The sequence below is a fragment of the Stegodyphus dumicola genome, chromosome 6, assembly GCF_044657685.1.
Source record: "Stegodyphus dumicola isolate Sdum_Otavi_A_Nest chromosome 6, ASM4465768v1".
Lineage (NCBI taxonomy): Eukaryota > Metazoa > Arthropoda > Arachnida > Araneae > Eresidae > Stegodyphus > Stegodyphus dumicola.
Genome location: NC_140773.1, coordinates 88,661,924 through 88,675,944, shown reverse-complemented (window position 1 = coordinate 88,675,944; position 14,021 = coordinate 88,661,924). Strand labels below are relative to the sequence as shown.

General features: G+C 30.1%; 1 protein-coding gene across 2 annotated transcripts in view; it reads right to left on the bottom strand.

Moving 5' to 3' along the window:
* Nucleotides 1-14,021, bottom strand: part of LOC118189822 (uncharacterized) — a 96,309-nt gene that overhangs the window by 14,024 nt on the left and 68,264 nt on the right. For both annotated transcript variants that reach the window (XM_085818650.1, XM_085818651.1), the window contains exons 8-11: nucleotides 10,580-10,708; nucleotides 8,461-8,703; nucleotides 7,333-7,410; nucleotides 2,391-2,489 (exon numbers count right to left, since the gene is read on the bottom strand). In XM_085818650.1, coding sequence (XP_085674776.1) covers nucleotides 2,391-2,489; nucleotides 7,333-7,410; nucleotides 8,461-8,703; nucleotides 10,580-10,708 — 549 coding nt within the window. The remainder of the gene's footprint in view (nucleotides 1-2,390; nucleotides 2,490-7,332; nucleotides 7,411-8,460; nucleotides 8,704-10,579; nucleotides 10,709-14,021) is intronic.

Genomic DNA, 14,021 nt, shown 5'->3' with positions numbered 1-14,021 from the left:
GAACCAAGGGATCTGAAGAAGATTTCATTAAATTTCATCTATACCTTGGTAAATTAACAACTATTTTCCAAGCCAAGGTTCTGGCGATCAATATGGTCGCCAGGGAGCTCTTAGCTAAAAATACAGTTGATAAGTATATATATATTCTCTCTGACAGCCAATCAGCCATCCTTGCCCTGGCTAATCATGTCAAGTTACAAAACTGTGTTTTGAACTGTACTCAAGATCTCAATTCTCTGGCTCAGGCCCATAATACCATTAGTTTAGTCTGGGTCCCAGGTCATTGTGATTTTGCTGGAAATGAACTAGCTGATAAAGTAGCTAAAGATGCTTTGCAACTAACCATGTCTGGCCCAGAACCATTTTACCCAGTTTCATATCAAACGGTTAAAAAAGAAGTAAGAAGCTGGAAAAAGAACAAACATGATGATATATGGTCTAAACTCCCAGACTGTGCTCATTCTAAATTGGTGCTCAGTACACTTAACTTTTCAGGTAAACTCATACACCTCAGTAGAACTAACTTATGCCAGGTAATTCAAATTGTTACTGGACATGCTTATCTAGCTAAGCATCTCCACAAATGTGGTCTTGTCGAATCTCCTCTCTGCCCAGCTTGTGGAGAAGAAGAGGAAACACCTTTTCACTTTCTGGGACGATGTCCAGTGTTTTCTGTCCCTAGAAACAAATTCCTTGGGTTTCCCTATATTACCTTTGATCAAGCCCTTTTATACAAAGGGCTCTCTGGCATAATAGGGTTTCTGATGTATACTAAACACCTACAGGTAAGGTGAATTTGAAACCACAAGAAACAAGTATTGAGACGCCCTATGAGTTTTTTTTTTTTTTTTTGAAAAGAAACTATGCAGGGATTTCCCTCTCATAGCTGTGTTTTGGAATATAATTTGAAAACAGATATCAAATCTTTATACACTACCTGGCCATTTGGCTTGAGAATGCACCTCTGCCCTCCTTATTTATTTATTTATTTATTTGACTCTCCATCGCACTCTTGTTTGGTCAAGAATTTGCGTTTGGTGGTTTGGGAGGGATTGAATCGGTTTTCCATCCAATAGGGAAGTTCTCACGATCCAGCCGACACCTTGAACTTAGAGATGGGATCTTTTGCTGATACTATAGATTTGGTGTCAGTTTGAGATCTTATCTATTTATTTATTACTTACCTTTTACGGGAGTTACCATTTAAATCCCTTGATTTAAATGATCAAATGGCGGAAGAGTAATGGGCAATTTTGCCTAAACTCTTTTCCTTCTTTTCATAAGAAGGAAGCGCCCCTATTGTTATATGTTACATAAGTTGCTAAAATGGAAAGTAATGTCACTATAACAGGACAGCGAAAAATAAAAATATTTTATTTTAATGATATTTCTTAAATATAATAATTTTATCATTTTTTTAATTGAGAAAAATTCCCAGAACTCTGAATTAAAAATTTTCTCTATAAATTGGTCTTAAAATCGCTAAAATGTTGATAAGTCGCCAAATTTAAAACCATTTAATAAAAGAATTCATACCCTCAGGAACAAATTGTAACCCTTGAACCTATTCCGAAGATAACTTTTTTTTTGTCAGTGTATCGCCAAAAATATATCTCCAAAACCCTAATTCATACTCAAAATAGCAGATGTAAAAACAGATATTTCAAATGATTAAAATTAAGGACAAAAAAACAATTCAAAAAAACCTAAGGAACTTTAAGGACTGTACGAACCCTGTATTATATGCACTTAAACGCACCAAACTGCAACTGTTCAGCTTACACTCTAGATATGTCCTGTTGCTACTACTTCATTTTAGCTCTCTAAATAACACTTAAAAAGATACAGCTTTCATAGACTAGTTTCTTATCCAGTAATTTTCACCATCCTTTGATAATGTCATTCTTTCATTTATTTCAGGATGGATATTAGTGTCAAGTGCCTAGTTCTAGTCCATTCAAACAAATAAATTTCTCCACTGTGATTTGAATGAACCTATATTTTCCATGAAACTTTTATATCATTTAAATGCTGTACTGTTGCTTATATATTCTTCATAAGATTCCATCATGATAAAATACCCATCATGATACAATACAGTGTTTTTATTGCCAATTTTCTTCAATAGCTACTTTGTCTCCAAATTTCTGGCATAATGCAGCAGTTCACCATAACTACTGAACAATACACAAATGTTATCACTACAACCACAATTAAGTATGTATACAAAGACCTCATATCGTGCACTATCTATAGAGGGCAGTAGTAATGCATCAAACATAATCATCACATATACTAATAAATTATATCACTTTATGGCAATTCATAAAATGCTTGACCAACCCCACAAAGAAAATATTTTTTCCGTTAAAAAAATTCATTTCTTTTACCTCCTCATCTTCCTCTTTTTCTTCTTCAGCAGACAAGTATCCATGAGGAACAAAAAAATCATTATCTACTTCATAATCATCTTCACTTTCATCTTCTGCCTGTTAAAAGAAATAAACAAATATAAATTTCAAAAGGAAAAAAACAAACAAAAAAAGGGAGTTTCTTTGTGCAACTCTTAATTTTACAAAATAACAATTTTTAAAAATTAACAACATAGTTAAGCAGTTCTGAAGAAATGTCAAATGCTTATCAATCAAATTCAGTTTTCTATTCAATTACCATTTAGTTTTAAGGAAAACTAGTTTAGTTTTATGGAACTAATTTGTCTGAGAGAAAAATTATAGATATATAGCAATCCCTTGCTAATCTGCAATCCATGGTCAAAAGACACCTGAAATAAATGACAAAAATTAGCCAGTTTCATGCATACAGGAAACCTTGTTCCTTTATAAATCATTGAACCTATCAGCTCTGAAAGGTGAAGACATGCTAAACTTTAGAAGACTAGTAAAGAGGCTTGGTTCACAGCATGAATATTTAGAAAACTGACCAAAAATTTTTTTATTCCAAAAATGAAGATAACCTAGAGTTTATGCAATTTTAAACATTCTCTTATTAACCAACAGTGCTCCAGACCACACATAGTTAATACAAATGCATTACCAAGTAGTGTTTTTGCCATTGATAGTAGAAATGGAGTCAATTATTTTCATTTCTAAATCAGTAGACTTTTTTTAGATAACTTATTTGCAATCTGTTTCAATATTTTGGAGGTATTAATATTAACAAATAGATTTGAAATGAATGAAACAATTGGCTGAATTTTTTGAAAATCATGAAATCAAATTTTGAAATTATTTTTGAGATAGATGAGATTTTCAAAATACTAAATTGCTTCCTTTTTTTAATATATATATATATTTCTTGATTTGTTCAACAAATCTATTAGGTGGCAAAAGTTACATTCCTTTATTTGGGATTTCCAAAATTTAATTTTCATTTAAATGTGTTTAACTTTTTACTAACTCAATAATAATCATTTCTTTGACCTGAAATTCGAGATTTAGCTTATTCATTTTAGTTTTTATGTCCGTAAGAAAGACTAAATCAAATAACCAACTATGATACCAAAGTTCTTTATGAGTTTCATTTCTAGATTCTCAAAAGTGCTCAGAGATGCTCTAAAAATCATTGTAGGATTTCCCCCCTTACTAAGCCATCTAATATTGGAACATAGCATTAAAGTTTCATACTCAGCATCAAGTTTATCAGTCGGTAATTTGAATAATTTACTCTGAAGTGTTCTGGCATGAATAAAATTTACAATGTTTAGAGCACCTTTACCACATGTTTACAATGTAAAACTTTTGTACATGATGCATTAGTAATTAAAAAGGTTAGGAAAGTCAGTATCATTCTTACATAATGAGATTAAACCAACTGTAGAACCTATCATAGCAGGCATGCCATTTCTTGCTATGGATGCAAGTTTTTGAAACGGGTGATTAATTTTGGTTACATGACTTTTTTAAGTTTGGTATATGTCCATTCTGGGTGTATTGCTTTTTTTTTTTTTTTTTTTTTTTTTTTTTTGTTTTTGTTAAAACTGACAGCATATATATTTGTTCACTGAGAAATCCTTAAAGATCTTCCATATAAAGTATTTATTTGAACTATGTGTGCAGATATGTGTTGATTTTTCAAACTGTAAACTTAAGAAAATGTATTTTTGTAAATCCTCTTTTACATGTCCTTTGACACTTTTAGACATAGCTTCTATTCTATGGTCTTATGGAATGATTTACGAAATTTCTAGATAACAGGACAACTTCGACAGCCAACATAATTTCATTCTTATTTTTAGCTTCTTGAAATAAAGGTCCAATGAACGGCTCGAAAACATCCTATGTAGCAAGTATTGCTTCTTTAATTTGTTGCTATCCTCAGAGGATTTTTGTGAACTGCAAATATATATGGAACATTTAAATGATGCATGCATATCAACCTTCTGTTTATCTGCAGACTTAATAAAAACTGACTGTTGGGCTTTTAAGTTTTTTTTACTTTACATTTTCTTAAACTGCTACTAACCCTTTCCGGCACGCTACCTTTTAAAGTTGGAGTTTTGATTTAAAAAAAAGAAAAAGGTAGGCAGTCTAATTAGGCCTAGAGGAGTACACAAGTAAAATTTTGTAAAGATAGCACTTATCGTTTTAATTCTGTGGGTGTACCCAAAGTGGCACATTGATTGAATAGAGCTTCGAAAAGAGTGCTGAAACGAGCATTGTTGTCAATGAACTGACCGATGAGATGTGGAGGAACAAAGAATACAGACTTTCAGTTGTCCTGTCGGTGAGCACGGTCTAGGCACACCTAGGGTTCACCGTTTGATTTTAAGCAAGATTGCAAAGTAAAAACTTAAAACTAATATAGAATAAAGAGATTAGCATACAGCCAAAAAATAACATAGAAATTTCTTTTCAAACAATTTCTTTTATACCCTAAAAAAAAATCTGGAAGATTTCTTTGAAAAATGATGGTCTTAAAAAACTAAACATGGCTAAAATATATGGACTGGTTTGTGTTGAGCTGCCATCTAATATAAATAAAGAAGGTTCAGAGTAACCTGTAAATCCTTTTTCATTCAATTTTTCTGTGCGTACAGAAGGAAAATTTTAGGTGTGTCCAGACCGGACACACTGTGCCGCAAAGGGTTAAAAGGATATTCAGTATACTTTTCATGAACTGATGTAAAATAGAGACCTATGTTTTCTTTTTCCAACAGAAACTGTTGAACCACAAATCAAACAAATATATTTGTTCATAAAATTAATGAAAAAACATTTCTCTTCCCATTCACGCCGTTAAAATTATAATTGTAAGTATGTTCCTATTTTTTTTTCCAACTCATATGATAACTTCGCTGGCATGTGTTTTATGCAGGCTACGGAGAGGAACTGACAGAGGTCCTATAAAATAACTAGTCATTATGTGGCAAAGGTACTTATAAGGATCAACCTATGAAAATATACCACTCAGTTCAATCTGAAGACACTCATAGCAATTCCATTGATGACATAACATTGAAACAGGGTTGCCACTCAAACAGGAGAATGAAATTCTCTGACTTTTCCAAGTTTTCTAGGTGTGTTTTAAGAAAATTCCAGTCTATCTGCATTATGTGCATTGGCTATGCTAAGAGGTAAATTAATTATGCTACCACTTGAAAACACAAAAATTTGCAAATTACATATGATTTATATATATATATATATAAATAATCCCAAAAGCATTTCTATCATAACCATAATAAAAATTGATTTCTCCACTGAAGATTGAGATTAGCATCTGCCCAATCTGGATTAAAATATGTCATTTTTTGCAGATATTTTGCAGTTAAACGAAAAATAGAAATCTATTTAATGATATTTTTAAAAAATTTCAGGTATTTTATATTTATTTAGCACCATACATACGCAAAAAATATGTGCTTTAAATTTTGTTATGGTATGTCAACATACTGCTAGAATTAGTTTCAGGAGTATGCCAGAGAAAACTGCTTTAAATTTGAAAGTAAAATTAACTAATACTAAATAAATTTAGAAGGAAGAAGCCACATTAAATAATATGAATAATATTAAAATAAATTACTTAAAGATTAAAAATTGAATTACAATAATCAATGATGTTTTGGCAAATATAGTTATATTAAATGGTTAGCCTAGATGACTGATTACTTTTTTTTAGCTGCAAAATGACAAACAAGGTATTTATTAAAAAGAAAAAAAAAGTTTAAAAGATTTAACTTTCAAATTCCCCGACCTCTCCCTGGTTTCCCAGTTTCTCAGATTTTCCCGGTAGTATGGCAACCCTGTCTGAAAGCAATATGTCTACTGTAAAACAGCATGCCGATTGGGCCTTTGAGTGTGTAGCATAATTGGAATACGACTTTTCCTTTCTACTCTTAGCGCTTAATTTCAAAAAACGGAGACTGGACAAGATGAGCAGTGTGAGCCACATCAAAAAGTCACATGAGATATGTGTGACCTGTAAGCTACAGGTTGGGCATCTCCGATTTAGTAGATATAACTTGGCAAAATACAAACTTCCTGTTAAGAACAAAAAATAAAATTCATTAGAATACAAAACTTCCTTATCTGGAACTTTCAGTGCCATTCAAATGAATCCAGGCAATTTATATAGCCATTATTATTATTTATATGTATTCATTATTATTATTGGTACTTATGTATTAGCACAACCACCTTAGTAGAAATTGCCAAATTTTCAGAATGGGCCAAACTCTGGCAACTATGCACGTAACCAATCTTCAAGTAACCATGTTCATAACAATCCTTCAGTCAAGCAATGCCATCATTTTCAGATATGTTTCTTTATTCCAAGCTCCAGCGGTTTTTATATACAAGTAGTGATATTTTTGGCCTTAAACTTAGTTTTAAAATATCAGCTAGTGGAATTTGCCACCAATGGAAGAAACTACTGTAAAATTTCTGGAGGAATACAGAATTTTGCTGAAAATTTTCTAACGAGAACAACAAGGAAATGCATTTCCTAGATAGCTACTGCCGAGGATTGAAAAAAGCTGAGTCTTGGCAATTCTTTGATTTTCTTTTACAGAAAAATTTGAAGAAGAATGTAATTGTTTTATTTTTTTAATGCATCATGTAATCCTTATTTAAAAATTCAAATTTGTATTTTAAATTGCTGTTTTCGTTTCATATTCTGATAATGTATATCAACTTACAATAAATTGATAGTTTGAGAATCTTTCTAAAAAAGGTGTGAAAACCACCAACTTGTACACAATAAGTAACTTTTCATCTGTAAAAAATCACTACATTGCGCCAAGGTGGTTGTGTTAATACATAAGCACCTCATTATTTTAGTTATAAAAGTAAAATTAATTATATTCCAACATACTTCAGTTCCTGATAGACTTTCACCAGGTCCCCCTTCATCCCATTCTTCATCACTATCTACAGTGTAATCTAAAGAGCTCTACGGAGAAATACATAATTATCAGCAATCTAAGATAACGATTTTTAAAAAATAAGAATAAAAAATAAATTAAAAAACTGAAAGCTTTCATATTTTACATTACACCTAAAGGGGCATTATTTTAACGTTTTGTGTGCTACCTTTATTTATTAAATATCATGTTCTTCACACTTAACCATAAAATTCAGTTCAATGGCAATATCGCAAAACACTTTCAAAACGAGCATATATTTAGATTTTCCGATACACAGCACTGGAGATGAAATTTTCTTTTTTTCCATACAGTGTTGCCATTGCTTGCTTTAAAATAGTTGAGTTTGTTAATAAAAAATTTGTTAAAGTTTTACAAAATATGAAAGAAATAATAAAACAAATTTCATATTTGGGCTTCCAGATCCCCATATTTGGATGAAAACATATGTTATTCAAAATCTAATGGCTCTAGGTAGTCGTTGTTTTATCACAATGTGAGAAATAAACATACATTTACACAGATTTTTCACTATTTAATTTCTTTAAATATAATACAGGATTCTAATATTTGCTGGCAACAATCTGAAAAGTGAATCAACACTTACAGTGAATGAACGCAAAATGCCAAAATGAAATTAATATTCCTTCTGGGCAAATTGCCCCCTTTGGATTAAAAATTTTAAACATTAAAAAATAAAGTATTTTATTGCTAAAATGATCATTACATACTTTGGTGATATCTGATATTTGGTATTCCATATTAAATAATTCAGTTTTGACACCTAAGCATGGTACCAATTTTAACAAAGAAGTAACCAAATTTTTTAATATAGCTTAAAAATTGCATCTGCAGTTAACAGCAAAAGCACATTAAGAAAGTACAAAAACTATATGCATTACAGCATATCGTTTTCAAACAGGTGAAAAATCTACTAGCATTAAAACTAAATTTACTTCATATGAAAAGTTCTTTCATTTTTGTTTGCCTATACAAGGAAAATGCTGAGTCTCTTAAAATGAAAAACAACATGAAAATCTGAATCTTTAAATGAATTTAAAATAAGTAAGCAAACATACATCTTCACCAAAAGGATTACGTGCGCGGACATTCTTGCTTTTCTTTCTCCATGTTCCCCAATATGGGGGCCGAACATTTTCCGAGAACTGAAGCAATTTAGCAGTCATAGTGAGATTAGCTTCTTCACTTTTATCAAGAATCACATCAGCTTCACAAGTTTTTAACTTCCTTTCTCTCTTCCTACGTTTTACATCATGATAAGACCCAGATTTCAGAATCTGAAGATATAATTCTTTGCCATCCTGTATTTCATAAAAATAAATACAGCAGATGTAGAGACACACATTAAAAATAGTAAATGCCTTAAGAACTAGAATATATAAAATCATACAAAATGCCTCATGAAGAATAAAAATGATGAATTTCTCATTAGAACTAAAAAAAAAAATTAAATGATGAATTTGTACATGGGAGCTGACATTTGTAAAGTACATGCACGAGATTTTGAAACCTTTAAAAAAAAAAAAAAAAAAAAAAAAAAAAAAAAAAAAAATCTAAAACATGGGGCCTCAACCTCTCCCCCCCCCCTAAAAGCACATTCTAGAATACCTCTTGAACGGCGGGAATCATTTGCTTTTTCAAGGAGAATGTAGAATTGGATAGAGATGCACATAAAAAAAGAGATCTGTTGCATTTCGCTTTGTGCTGGCATCTGTGTTGGATGCAATTTCTATTTCATTAAAAATGAGAAAACTTTTACATAGAACTTTATTGAAAATGAAAACATTTTTATTGTGATTCCACAGTAGCGGGCCCACATTAAATGATCGGCGGATGCCATGGTACCCGCGGGCATAAGGTTGGGAACGTGTGATCTAAAAAAATATAAAACAGATTTTGACTGCTTTAACGTATTGGAAAAGTCTTACATAAATGAATATTTCTATTTTTTACTAAGCATTTTGAACTCTACGTAGGCTGTACAAAATTAGTTATGATATAAATTCAATATAAATTCATTTCAAAAAATGATTTTCAAAACATGACAAAATTCTGTCACCATATGTTTTCAGAGAATTATTAAGTAAATTATTGCACCAATTTTGAACATACTTTAATCAGAAACCATTATCCAATTTATTCAATGGATATCTATGGAGTGAAAATTTAAATTTTGCAAAGATCAGTGCTTTTGAATGACCAGTGTTTTCTTCATCAATAAATTTTGCAAAGATCAGATCAAGATCAAAGCACAATTTTTGTGCACATATTTTTGCTTGATGACTAAGCAAAAATATAGGCACAAAGTTTGTTTCAGCATTTAACAGGAAGAAAAAAAAAAAAAAAAAAAAAGAGTGTGAAAGGCTAAAGGGAGTGAAAGTTTGATCTAAACATACATCGAAATCAGCAAAAACATAATACTATAATAAATAAACTCATGGAAAAAATAAAAATAATCTAACATAAATTTTATTTTTGCATTTAACAATTTATTTTTGGTGACAAGCTCAAGATCCCTTAAATTAACATTCATGAAAAAATAAACACGTCCAGTACAATTACCTTAACAGATGTTAATCAAATCAATCTGTTATTCCGCTCAGTCATAGGGATTTATTAAATGAATAAATACTAGGCCTTCTAGTAGTACAGCAGATTGATCAATCTGCTATTCTGATGTAGTACTAGAAGGCCTAGTATTTATTCATTTAATAACTCCATATGAGTTGAAATACTGATAACTTTCACTAAAATCACATTAAATTATTTGTTCAGAAAAATCACTAATTACTGCATATATTTAATTAGGATATTAAAATCTTTGTTGTTGCATTGAAAAATTGTTCCTAAATATAAAATTTCACTTAGCATTTTACAAGATCAAGGTATGTTGGAATATATTTAAAAAAATAATAATAATAGTGCATTATTTATACAGAGCGAAAATTTATTTTTCAAGCAGCGAAAAAAAAATTAAATTACTAAACAAATATCAGTATTGAATATTATTCTTACAGAAAAAATCTCTTATTTCAATAGTGAGTAAAATATATTTTTATAACTTTTAATTTAAACAAGCTGAAAAATCACTTCGTAAATATAAAATATACATGAAAAGCTTCAGAACAAAAAATTTTAATTATTGTTTAACAGATGAAAATTCCTATTAAGACATACCTGGAACTGCAGAAAATGATCTAATCGGTCTTTGTCAAAACGTTCTTGAGCAGCTTGAGGAACAACAGGGGCAAGGATCATATGACCAGAAACTTCAAATGGTTTAAAGGCACCTTCTTTTCCTAAAGCCTAATAAGATTTATTTCACGTATATTTAAATAAATATATATATATCAAACAAAGTTATAAAATCAAGCATTCGGTTTTTACAAGTCTAATCAAGCATTCGGTTTCTAAAAGTTAATATATTATAGTGAATGTCAGAAAGATATATATAAAAAAAAAGGATGATTACAAAAAATATTTTTATAAAAACAGAAAACGGTTATGCAGATATTTTGCACATAAAGCATGGAATGGGCAAAAAATAAAAAATTTATGATGCACCTACGCAGCACCTTTTTTAACAAACAGTTAAAATTTTTAACTACATGAGCAGTTAAATTATAAGGTAAAAATATTCAGGAAAAAGTTTTTATAAGATATGCTTTTACTTAAAACTCGTAAAATAATTAATGAACTAAAAGGAGAAAAATTATTTATCCTATAGTTTAATGGGAACCAAGAGATTAAATAGCTCTCTTTACAAAATTCATCTACAATGTTATATTATGAATGCTAAAAGCATGGCAACCATGATAAAGATAATGACAAAGCAATTAGACTTTTTTTTTTTTATTCAGGCACTCATACTTTTATTATTGGTAGAAGAATTTTCTACAGAGAATTTTTCATTCTCTTGTTTCCATTAAAGTAAATGATAAATTATTTTTCTTCTTTTGGTCCACTAATTATTTTATGAGTTTTAGATAAAAGCTTATTTCATAAATTTTTTCTTTAGTCTCAAGCATTATCTCTAATACGAAATAATGAAAAAATTGTGTATATATGTCCGTATGTTCCTCATATTGTGGAAAACCGATGGTACACACCACTAAATTTTGAATACTCATAGTCAGACATGCATCTCGAAATCAAATTTGTTTTTATTTATTTCCTATTTTACATGAACTTAATGAATATTTGATTAACAAACTCAGCAATTTGAAAGTGAGCAGTGGCAATACCGTTCAAAATAAATCATTTTTATCCTCCTAGCACATTGCTGTTGCCATTCAAAAGAATAAAAGATCTTTTTATCAAAATGAATCTTTCAATTCTAATCAACAGACTTTGTTATTTAAAAGCAATGTGTTACTGCTGCCTGAAATAAAACACTTTTATCTTCCTCATGCTAGTGTGTTACCATTCAGTAAAGCATAAGGTTATTAAACTTTCAAATTTAATCTATCTGATATTCAATAGTAAGTGAAGAGATTTAAAAGCAATAAATGCAGTTCTTCAGAATATTTTTTCTACTTTTTAACCTGATTAATTTAAATAAAAATGCACTTAAATCATGAGATGTCTAAAAAATATTAAATATTTTTATAAAATTAGAGTGTGGAATTGCCAGCAGCTAGATAATCAAATTATGCAGTTGAAAAATAATTTTTCAATGATGAATAATCACTCTTTTACTCCTAATAATTCTGTTATTATTTATATCATTATAATAAAATTTTTCTATTATAATTTTACATTTATACTTACGTATATTACCTGCAATAAAAATACCCTTCATGTGTTTGATCTTGGATAAAGAATTATTAGTATATGATTTTTTTAGTCAACTGTGTGTTACTCAGGTTTCGAGTTAGATTAAGTTGAATATGGCAAAGCACAAAACATTTATGTGCCTACGGTAAGAGATGCCTTCGTGGAGCACTTTCCTATGAAAATTGGCTCATATTCATGTTAAACTTGAGGAAAACCATCCATATAGCTATCCTGTTTACCTGTTTTCGAACCCAGATCAAACAGCTAGGATTTAGGGGACTTAATCACTCAGCCACTGGCAGAACAACCAGCTCCTGAATTTATATTCCTGGAACCATTATTCTATTGAAAGTAATTAATATATACTTTTGTGGTCTGCAAATAATTTGTTTAAGTAAAATTACAACATCTGTCGTCATTCTGCCTAGCCAGTTGCACACGTTAGCCCCACTACTGACAAAACAAGTGGATAGTTTAAAAAAAAATTCAAAATAGTTACCTAATGAATACTTTTTTTGATACAATTCTTGTTTTAACATACTTGAGACACTAAGGTACTTGTGTGCGTATGGGTGTATCGCAATGTTTTATCACCATCAGGCTCCAAAGATCATTAGAAAGGCCTAAGAATCACAAGGCTTCAGCTAACAGTTAAAATCAACTTTATTTAACATTTGAAAAAAAAAAAAAAAAAAAGAAAAGAAAAGAAAACACATCTCATGAAATGCTAAATATTTAAAGATTAATACACACTAGCTGACACCAGATATCGGAAGTGAAGAGGCAAAAAAGGTGAGAGGTCTCAGCGAAAATGTTCAAGTTTCTGTCCTCACATATGCATATTGTGCAGCAAAGATCAGTGCAGGGTTGCCACTCAAACAGGAGAATGAAATTCCCTGACTTTTCCAGGTATGTTTCGATAAAATTCCAGTCTATCCGCGTAATGTACGTTGGCTGTGCTAAGAGGTAAATTAATTATGGTATTACTTGTACTGTGTAGCAAATTCACTTAATTATTCAATAAATCCCAGAGGACATTTATTCTTAATTATTCTTGGTACACTTTGTTTGATAATTTTGTTTACTTTTCCACTTACGAAACTTAATTTAAGATATATACATTAGATAACAATTGTACGTTTTATTTAATTATTACTCATGATCATCACCAGTTCAACATGAGGCTAATCCGGTTCTTATAAATCACAACGCAATGCTAAAAGTTAGGTTAGATTTTAGGTAAATTTAATTTGTGTGAGGTGTCTTCTTAAAGGCACCTTAACACTTGAAAACACAAATATAATTATAATAGGAGTTGTTTTCTCCACTGAAGATTGAGATTAGAATCTGCCCAATCTGGAATAAAATAAGGCTTTTTTTTTTTTTTTTTTTTTGCAGACATTCTGCAGCTAAATGAAAGAAAGAAACCTATTTAATGATATTTTTTTACTAAATTGAGGTATTTTATATTTATTTCGCAGCATACATAAGGAAAAAATATGTGCATTAAATTTCGTGATGTCATCATACTGCTAGAATTAATTTCAGGATTATGCCAGAGAAAATTTCCTGAAATTTGGAAATATTATTTACTACTGATAAATAAATTTAGAGGGAAGAAGCAACATTAAATGATATGAATAACATAAAAATAAAGATAATTACTTAAAAATTGAATTAGAATAATCAATGATACTTTAGCAAATATAGTTAGCCTAGATGACTGATTACAATTTTTTTATTTTACTGCAAAATGACAAGGTATTTATTAAAAAGAAAAAGAAACAAAAAAAGATTTTGTGGTAAAATCCTAGTATACGGTACGGCCTTCGCATGATTTTGA